Source organism: Petaurus breviceps, unplaced genomic scaffold (assembly GCF_028583685.1).
Source record: "Petaurus breviceps papuanus isolate PSGF00001 unplaced genomic scaffold, PetGlider_PUasm1.0 186, whole genome shotgun sequence".
NCBI classification, from domain to species: domain Eukaryota; kingdom Metazoa; phylum Chordata; class Mammalia; order Diprotodontia; family Petauridae; genus Petaurus; species Petaurus breviceps.
In genome coordinates, this window is record NW_027185798.1 from 25,709,036 (window position 1) to 25,719,755 (window position 10,720).

The following is a 10,720-nucleotide window of genomic DNA, read 5'->3' on the forward strand; positions in this document are numbered from 1 at the left end:
GGAGGAAAAGAGATATTTGCTAAGAGAATATTTTGTAGGAACATTAAGATAGTCTCTCCCCAAATATACAATAGTAATCCATCATATTGGCATAAAGCTGAGCAGTGTTTTAAGACACTTCGACACCTATTCCCTCATTTGATTCTCACAATGACCCTGCAATAGGCGGAGCTCATGACTCCTATTTAGAGATGGGAAAATGGAGGTTCGGAATGGTGAAATGATTTTCCCAAGACCACATTGCAAGAAGACCAGGGACTGGGCATCCTGACTGTCAGTCCAGTGTTCTCTCCATTGCGCTGAGCTATCTCTGAAACACATTTGATAACAAAACTCTCTGACTCAACACCACCAATTTCATGAGCCTGGCTAGCATTTACAGCAGCCCGTGGGATGTAGTTAAGGCTTTTATTTTCTGTGGCACCACTGTATATTTCCAAGTTAGAATGTATGATCCTTGAGGATAAAAATGGTTTCCTTCTTATTGTTCATTCTTTAGGACTTAGCATAGCATCTGGTACATAGTAGGTGCTTAATAAATGTTTGTTTATTAATAAAGAGACATGGTTGTTGAATATGTGTTGGAATATAGGCCTGTGGATGTGGCAGTGGTGCAGGGCATCAAAATGTAGCAAAACTTATACTCCTTTAGCAGCTAGAAACAATTGAGCTTAGCACCTGTTCAGCAAGACTAATCAAAATAGGAAGCTAGCAGAAGTTTCCTTCCCTTGACTTCCCTTCCCCAGGTAAACTCCTGCCCTGCTTCCCCCTTCTCCCAGCCTTGCTGTGTCCTGAAGTCTCTGTTTTTCCTGCTTCAAATGAATTTTTTAAAAATAAGTTGAGGTAAGGCCATTCTCCATGTCACTTCTCGGTGGCCTGCTTTGTGAAGCTTTTCCTGGACACATACATGATGATGAAGATGACCGTTAAGGCTCTGTTCATAAGTCAAGGTCATGCTGTATCAAAATATTAGCTAAGGATAAAGGTTAGTACACAGGTTGCATATTACAGTCGTTACTCTGTGGCATGTCCCAAAAGTCTTAGGGCAGTTGAAAACTTTCATAGCTTTAAACTTTAATTACTTAAGGTTTTTGAGACACCCTATATAGCTCTTCATGGGGAAAGCCCCAAATAGCACTCTCAGTTCTGGTGCCTGAAACTGATGAGGGAAAGCCTTGGGTGACCTTAGGATTATAGCTATAAAGCCAGAAGAGATCTCAGGGGTCAGCTGGTCCAGTTCCCTTATTTTCCACATTAGGAAACAGATCCAGAGGAGTGGAATGACTTGTCCAAGGTCACACAGGCATTAAATAACAGAACTAGGATTTTGAACTCTCACACCATACCATGTCACCTCTTGATAACTGATCCATGCCTGGAGCAGAGGGATGGTCATTGTGGGGTTATCAGCATTGCTTGTCTCATAAGTAAAATACCCAAGGTCCCTATTGTGGGCCGTACTTTGAGAACTGCCACTTTGGGGTTAGTGCCCAACATCAGTAAAAGATTTCTTATCCTGATCCAGGTTACCCCAACCCATGCTCCATGTTATAATGTGGGCTCAGGTACTGAGAGCCTAGGCTAATATGTAAATGTTGCTAAGGAGGTGTTATCCCTATTATGAGCTATTAATCTGATTTTGTTTATCCAATTAATTAGTTAATAGTGGGATCCTCAGTTAATAAGACACAGGTGAAATAAGTTTTGATAAGCAAAACTCCCAGGGTCCCCGAGAGAGTGCTAGAAGAGATTTTTGTAGTCATTGAGGTCAATATCTTCATTTTACAGATGCGAGCTACAGCTCAGAGGGGTGAATCATATTTCCCAAGGTCACACAGCTGAGAAGGAGCAGAGCCAGGATTCAAACCCAGGTATCACTCCATCATACTAGGTTGAAGTTTCAAAGCACATGGCTCTTGTTAGACATCATAGAATCACAGATTGAGAGCTAAAAGAGGCCTCAGAAGGCCATCAAATCCATCCCTTAATTTTACAAATGAGGAAACTGAGGCTGAGAGGTGACTTTCCCACATAGCTAGTTAGTATCTGAGGCTGGATTCGAACCTAGGTCTTCTTGATTCCAAGTCCAATGTTCTATCTACTATTCCATACTGCCTCCAAAGATAGAACAAGACCAGTAAAGAATCATGAGTAATATGAGAGCATAGGTGCCTTTTAGGACTGGGAATGCTTTGAGGTCCATGGAAAATGCAAAGCAGGGGAATTGACAAATTTTGCCTTTTGAGTACAATTGTTGCTGAAATCTCATTTACTTTGAAATAGGCCATGAGAGCCCTCATCAACAAGCCTGCCAAGTAGGCTGGTTTAAATTCTGGATTCCTGAAACAAATGTTAGTTTAAAATCTCTTTGGTCAGCTTCCAGTCTACCAGCCCCCTTGACAGGATAACCACAGAATGATTGTGCCGGTTGCAGACAGTTGGCCCCAGTCTGGCCCCTCTGAGAAAGCCATTAGGGTTTGGAGACAAGGCAGAAAGAACACAGACTGGCCATTTCCACAAGACCAGCTTTAATATGATTGTGGTTGGAGCACAGAATAAATTAATGGTAAAGAAAATTCCAAACAAACAAAATCCCATGAAAGCTTTAAAGAAAAATGAACAGAAAAAAAACAAAAACCAACCAACCTTTTCCTCCCCCATTTCAAGGAAAAAGGACCAGGGTGTACAAGCTACATGACAGGAGAAACACAACAGAGTAGTCATGAATAGATCTTCCAGGTCACTGAGTCCGTCCCCAGGCTCCCCGGGCAGCTGGGAGCTAAGGACCCGGTGGGGCCAGCTGGGGTCGAGGGAGGAGGGCGTGGCCATCACAATGCCTGGCCCTTTCTTGGAAGAACCAGTGAAAACTACACAAGGACAAAAATGCACTCGAGGGTCTGTCAGAGTCACACTGGGTGGCGGGGTTTTTATTCTCATTCAGGCCAGCAGAGTTAGTAAAGGTGGTTTTTGTCATCGGGGAGAGAGGTCAGGGCTGTGATCTCGCCCCGCCAGCACTCGGGCCTCGGAGTGAAAACCAGAAACCGCAAAGAGAGGAAATGTGGCTTAGAAAGACAGAGATGGACACGGCGCAGTAAAAAGGGCAGGCATGCAAGTGTCTTCTACATTTGGCAGTAAAGTAGGAGAAATGGCCGGCTTTGTTGACGCACAGTTCCAGAATTGGAATTCTCTTCCGGAGAAGAGTCACACCCCATGGGGAACGAGGACGGAATCAAGTCAAAGGTGGCTCTTGCTAGGTTTGGGCAGATTGTTTTGCTTTGTTGTGTTGTGTTGTGTGTATGTGTGGTGTATATAGAGATATTTTGAAATGCATAGCGATTGACTCTTTTCATTGGGTTCAGCCCTGAGCTTGCCGTCCCCTTTCCTGGGTCTCAGGGTCTCAAGAGTTCTGGTTTGTTTCATCGGGGTGGGGGACGGGACCGTCCTCGGGGCGGGGGGTGTCAGCAGGCAATCTCCTCCAGGGTCCCCAGAGTCGTCTGCAGGGGCACGTTCACAGTGTGGCTGATGGTTTCAGAGTGGTTTGGCATCGTGTCGCAGGTACTCTGCGGAGGAAGAACAGAGGGGCAGACTTATTGCGCGGCTGCACGACCCTTTGATGGTTTTCCCCGAGTCCTCCTTTGCTTGGGAGGCACTGGGCAATATGGGCCTGATTCTGTGACTGGGGAAGTCAGCCTGGGGAAGGTCTTGGAGAGGTCTAGTCTAACTCTAGAGCCAACTCTAGTTCAACTTCTTCATTTTTCATCCGAGGAAATGGAGGCACTTAGAGGTTCACTTCCTGGCCCAGGACCATGCAGGGAGTGAGGGTGTGAAGCAGAACTTGAGCTCAGGCCACAGGATCAGAGAACTAGAGCTAGAAAGGGCCTCAGAGGCCATCTGATCCAATCAACCCATTTTTCAGATGATGAAACTGAGATTGTGTCTTGCCCAAGGTCACATAAAGAGTAAATCACGGAAGTGGATTTGAACCCAAGTTCTCTGACTATAGATCCGGAGCTCTGCCTCCCTCTATGTTGGTGGACAGTACTACTAAGCCTCTCGGTGGGGCCATAGTGCACAGAATGCTGGGTCTGGAGTCGGGAAGACTTTTTCTGAGTTCAAATCCAATCAAAGGCACTTATTAGTTGTGTGACCCTGGGCAAGTCACTTGACCCTATTTGCCTCAGTTTCTTTTTCTGTAAAACAAGCTGGAAAAGTAAATGGTAAACCAGTTCAGGATGTTTGCCAAGAAAACTCCAAATGGGGTCACATAGAGTTGGACATGGCTGCAACGACTGGATAAGAACAAAGCAGAGGGAGGAAGGAGGACTCTGGGTGGGGAGAGAGGGCATCATAAACACTTTGGGGAATGCCTGGCACATAGTAAATGCTTCAAGAAAGCTTGCTGACTTGATGTCACTGGTTGAATTAGAGGCCAATAGAGGCTAATCTTGTCATTTTACAGACAAGCTACATAGAAGAATTAGGACTAGAGAGTGAAAAAGATCATTGTTTTAGAGCTGGAAGGACCTCAGAGGCCATCAGGTCTGGCCCCTTTATTTTTTGTTATTGTTCAGTAGTATCTGATGCTTTGTGATCCCATCTGGGGTTTTCTTGGCAAAGATCCTGTAGTGCTAAGATTAGGATTTGAACCTACTATCTTCTAACTCCAAATACAGCATTGTCACTCCCCCCCAATGTTTGTACTACTGAGGGGAAACAGAAACCCATGCAGGTTGGAAGTAGCTAAGCCAGGATTTAAACTCTGATTTCAAATTCAGCCCTTATTTTTTTTTTTTGTCCAGAACTCTGTATGTCTAAAATGAAGACTATGCCAGCAGAAAAGAGAGAATCATGAAGAGAAAAGAAGGGAGGAGGAAATAAGGGAAGGTTGAGACCATTCATAGATCTGGAAGATTGTCTTTAGTTTCCACCACTGACTAATGAGGAGTCCAGGTCAGTAGGAATCAGAGGGGGAAGGGAAGACCATTGACTCTCTCCATGATTTCAACCAAAGATCACTCTGAAGAGAATGTATTATCAAACAATTGCAATCTGGTGACCTGAGTGAATGTTCTCGTCAAAGGGATGAACTGGAGGAAGGGCCCTCTGGGAGAGCTCTCCAGAAGCTCAGGGACCAGATGAGAAGCATCTGAATTAGAGTAACCTGAGCTGGCAACGGGGAAGAGGTTTTAGGCAGACGTCAAGGTAACGAATGGCAAAGCCTTTCCTGGTATGCCCGGGTGGTAGAGCCAATATAGAGTGCTGGGCTGGGCTACACTCTACTTGGTTTCAGATAAAAAAGTACCCTATCATTTTATAACCCTTATTAGGTCAACTCTGGATAGAGTGGGGCAGGAGAGAAGGGAGCATGAGAAGGTGGGCAGAAATCTGACTGGCCCTGTTCCTCTGCACGCCCTGAGAAAACACTGAATGCTTTGGGCAAGTGTACTGCTAACAATAAAGCCTGAGGAAAGGCTGGAGCATAGAAGGGAACCAAATGAGGTGCTTCAGGCAAGGAGAGTTGGGACCAGGTGACGCAGTGCAGTGGCAGACCAATTCAGCCAGCACTGAGGGGCCCGGCGACTGAGGGACAGTGAATGGCACCAATGGCAGAACAGATCAGGGCAAGAGGAAGCAGGGAAGAAGAGAATGAAAAGGAGGAGAGGAAAGAGGAGGAAGATGGCAGGAGGAGAAAGGAAAAAAAAAGAAAACTGGCCAATCAACCCGTTCGTTGAATGCCTACTTTGTATATGGTACTCTGTTAGGCTCTGTGGGGAGTCCAAAGATGCCTTCATAAAGTCTTCAGTCCAGGAGGGGACACAGGATGAATATATATGTAGCAGATCAATCAGGGCTTAAACTAGGTGACAATAAATGCACTAGGAGTTCAGAAAAAGGAATGTGTGTGCGTGTGTGCGTGTGTGTGTGTATGTGTGTGTGAATGTGTGTGTATGTGTGAGTGTGTGTGTGTGAATCATGGAAAGCTTCCTCTAAGAGATAAGACTTGACTGAAGGAACTGGGGATATTTAGAATGGCAAAGAGAAGAGTTAGGGATGGGGCAGTGAGGGGGTGTGTGGCTACCATAGCTTTCTTCAAGTATATGAAGGGTTTGGGCAGGTGGTGTAGTCGCTAGAGCACTGGTCCTGGAGTCAGGAGGACTAGAGTTCAAATCTCGCCTCTGGCACTTACTAGCTTTGTGACTAGCAAGTCACTTCACTCCAAATGCCTCCAAAACAAAAGTGTATGAAGGGTTGTTATGTATGTAGTTAGATTAATTTTTTCCTGTTAGGCCCAGGGGGGCAGGATCAGGAGGAACAGATATGAGCTTAAAGAGGAAATTTGAGGCTTGAAATCTAACCACAGATGAGTGCTGTCCAAACATGGAAGAAAAGGCTACCTCAGGAGGTGGGAGGCTCTCCGCCATTAGGATCTTGGTGTGTAGGCTAGGTGACTGCTCACCAGATATGTTGTGGTTGGGGGCTCCTTTAGGGCATGAATCAGACAAAACAAACACTGAGGTCCTTCCTGACTTTCAGATTCTCTGATTCAACTTCTGAGTGGGTCTTGGATGGATGGGATATGGATAGTTGGAGGGGAGGAGGGAGGGCATTCCAGGTTACAAAAACAGCTTGAGCAAAGGTATGATCAAGGTGAAATGTATGGCCATAAGGAGATCGACTTGAGTGGAGCAGAGAGTGGATGCTGGGGAGAGGTAAGAAATATGGTTGGACAGAAAGTGTGGGGGCACTTTAGGGAGAGCTTTGGAAGTTAGGCTGAAGGAGAAGGCAAATTTGGAGTCAGGGAAGCTGGGTTTGAATTGTTGCTCTATATTATAACATTATAATTATTATATAATTTATAATGATATATAAACATAATATTTTATAAATATTCTAAGTACTATAGTTAGAGCTAGAAGGGACCACATGAACTTTTGGAAGCATTTATATTTTAGAGAAAAAAAGGCTCAAAGAAGTGACTTATCCGAGGTCACACAGTCTGGATTTGATTTGGTAGGTGATAAAAGGAATCATTGTGGGTTCCTGAGTAGGGGAATGACAGGATCATAAATTGAACTTTGGAGGCCATATAGTGCAACTCCATTTTACAGATGGGGAAACTGAGGCCCAGATTGGCTCAATATCACAGAGTTAAGTGACAGAATTAAGGTTCATATCCCAGTTATTTCCAAATCCAGTGCTCTAATCCAAACTCATTTTCCAGAGGAAGAAACTAAGGTCCACAGAGGTTACATAGGTATTAAGTCATAGGAAAAAGATCTGAACCTAGTTTCTCTGATTACAAATGGAGTCTTTCCATTTTTCTATGCTATACATATATGTAGTTTGTTAGGAAGATTAGTTTGGCATTAATGTATAGGATTGCAAGGGATGGATTGCCAGGAATGGGAAGAGATATGAGTCCAAGAGACTAGCCGTGAGACTATTGCAGTAATCCAGGCATGAAATGAGGAAAGTTTGGACTACAATGGTGGTAGGAGGAATGGAGAGAAAGGGATGAATCTGGAAGATATCCCAAAAGAAGAATCACAGCAATTAGCAGCATTGTCTGCAAGGGACAGAGAAAGAAGAGTCCAAGTTGATTCTTAGGTTTCTAGATCAGGATTCTGGGTAACACCACTAGCAACAATATAATTCATAAAATGAGTCAGTGGAGAAGAGGAAGTAAATGATGATAAATTCAGTTTGGACATTTTGAGATTGAGGAAATCATAGTCTAACAGGATAACAGGTATATATCTGGAAAGGACATTAGAGGTCATTAGGTTGAGTGCACCTTCAATTTACTGATGAGAAAACCAAGGTCTAGAGAATTTGTCCAGGGTCACAAAGCTAGTGTGGGTCTGAGAAGAGCTTTGCATCCAATTATGTCTGAATTCAAGTCCAGTGCCCAATGCATTATGCCATGATGAGACATCTAAGGCTATAATTTAGCTATAACTAGGGCAGGGTGACTGGGCCTTTGTCACAGGCTCCTGAATTTTTAAAGTTCTTTTTAGCACATGCAGTCATTTAGCAGCCTAGAAATAAGAGAGATAACAATCCATTTAGCAAGAATAATTAGGTAATATAGAAAACTATCAGATGGTACAGCTTCCTACTTCAGAGCAACTCCTTTCAGCTGTCCCTTTCACACTCACTGCCTCTAGAAAATATCTTTGATACTGCTTGTCATGGGTGTGGTTTATGCTACTTGCCCTAGGTTAAAAAATTTCTAGCTACTGCTCTGGTGATGGTTGAAGTCCTGAGAAGAGATTAACTTTCACGGGAGAGAGTATTGAACATCAGATTAGAGGACTGTGGACTGAATCTCAGGTAAGAGAGAGACAGAGAGATTAGGGAGCATTCCTAGGTAGGTAGGAGGATTAAGGTAGTAGAAAAGTAGTCATATAAGTCATGACTTTCTTTCTTTCTTTCTTTCTTTCTTTCTTTCTTTCTTTCTTTCTTTCTTTCTTTCTTTCTTTCTTTCTTTCTTTCTTTCTTTCTTTCTTTCTCTCTCTCTCTCTCTCTCTCTCTCTCTCTCTCTCTCTCTCTCTCTTTCTTTCTTTCTTTCTTTCTATCAAGAGAGATCAGAACTTGTTTGAAAGTCTAAAGGAAGAAGGATTAGAGGGGACACATTCACCAGGGGACAGAAGTCAGGCCCTAGATTGTCTTCTCTGGTTCTGTAAAGAACCCCACCCTATTAACATATTAGAATGGAGGTTCCTTGAGAGTGAGAATAGTTTTATTCTTCATATTTCTCTCCCAAGTACCCAGGACAGTGCCTGGCATACACTAAGTGCCCAATATGGATTGCTCAAATGAAAGCCTCAGAAGAAGAAGACATTCTTAGTTGTTCGAGGTATATGAAAAGCAATGGCTCTTAGTGAAAAGCACTGTCTAGGGTTGAGGTACTCATATATTAAGCAGTGGATGGTTAACGTTCAATATGCCCCCTCGGTACTCCACCCTAAGCCCGGGGCACTTGTGGTCCACTGATCGGTGGTTTCCCAAATTTCGAACTGGAGTGGAATTTGGACACATCTAGGGCACCCGTCTACTAGGAAGATGGTGGCAGGGGTCATAGGATCATTGCTTTAAAGCTGGAAGGGACCCTGGAGGTCACTGAGTCCTAATCTCTCATTTTACAGATGAAGAAACTGAGTCTGGGAGAGCATAAGTGACTTGGCAAGAGTTGTACAGTATATGGGCAGAATTTGAACTCAGGTCTTCCTGACCCCAAGTTTTGCTGTCTCTGTACCATGTCACTTAGCTGCCTACAAGCTCCCCATATTGCTCTTTCCTCCCAGATAGGAAGAAGGGGGTCTAGGAAGCACCCCCCTGTAGCACAAGCTGTAAGGGAGAAGTCAGCTTACTCAGAATCTGCAGGGTTTTCTGTCTCCCACTGTGGCTCCCTTGGGTCCCCTTCCAGTGTGGGTGGGGAACTCCATTGATCTCTTCACTCCTATGTGGCCTAAGTCTCAGATTTCCTTGAATCCCAAGAATTTGGTAGTGGGGGAAGTCAACATTTAGGGAAACTTTGATTTCTATTTGTTTTTCCTGTAAGGCACATCATTCCTCTGGGCGAATGAGCGCTTTCCCTTGTCCCAGCTCACACCTGACTAGCATTAGCTTGTAATGGAAGGCAGCTTGTGAACTGCTCCCTTGGATCTGTTAATTTAGCTGCAATCAATGCAGTTGAGGTGTGCGTGCTGTGCTCCTCTACCCGCAAGGACGCTCATTCAGCTAATCCGCACACTGCCTTTCTGCTTGTCCTACTTTGGGAATGAAATACAGAGGCTCCAAATGGGGACAGACAGGCCTTCCACTTCGGAATGAAGAAGGGAATGTCTACTAAAGCCTCCTGAGGCCCGAGCAACCAGGAGAGGGCTATGTCTGGACAGCTGGCAGACCTGCTCCAGTGTGGCACAAAATCCTACAGTGTGCCCAGAGATGCCAGCCCATCCTGGGTAGAGAACTGTTCACTGGGCAGGGAATATGTGAGGACAGGAAGCCTCTGCTGGGATCTCTGGGCAGGTCTGAACCCACAGGAGGAAATTTGAAGGGCTTATGAAAACAAAAACCTCCCATCAAACCTTAAACCCACAATCCCCTCTTACCACATTTTCATCGTGACTCCCTTCCTCCTCCTCTTTCCCAAGCAGATCTAACAACTTCTCTTTTATCAGCTGAAAAAGAAACAGACTTGGATGGCCTCAAGTATCAGAACCACACAAAATCACCATACCATACACAGCAGCACTAGCAGCTTTAGACTCAGGCAGAATAAATCAAAAAAGCAATGCACATGAGAAATGGGATATACACGTATATTACATACAGAAACAATGCACACATGTATGTGTGTATGTATAAGTGCACACACATATACATATATGTATACATATGGGATAAAATAAAATAAAACTCCATTAGTACAAGGTGGTGATGAATGGGCTTAACACAGCTGATCTATATATACTATATATATACACACATACATACAAACAATATATAATATACACATATACTATATATAAATATAAATGTGTATGTATAGACTATATACATATACATCTATCTATCTATCCATCTATCTACCCGTCTATCTATCTATCATCCATGCCGTCCGTCCATCCATCCATCCATCCATCCATCCATCCATCCATCCATCCATCCATCCATCCATCCATCCATCCATCCATCCATCCATCCATCCATC

The 10,720-nt window shown here is 44.1% G+C and overlaps 1 protein-coding gene across 1 annotated transcript in view; it reads right to left on the bottom strand.

The window, feature by feature from the left end:
- Positions 1-2,511: 2,511 nt before the first annotated feature.
- Positions 2,512-10,720, bottom strand: part of ASIC2 (acid sensing ion channel subunit 2) — a 370,223-nt gene continuing 362,014 nt past the window's right edge. The window contains exons 9-10 of the mRNA XM_069089922.1: positions 10,119-10,187; positions 2,512-3,560 (exon numbers count right to left, since the gene is read on the bottom strand). Coding sequence (XP_068946023.1) covers positions 3,459-3,560; positions 10,119-10,187 — 171 coding nt within the window. The 3' untranslated portion in view covers positions 2,512-3,458. The remainder of the gene's footprint in view (positions 3,561-10,118; positions 10,188-10,720) is intronic.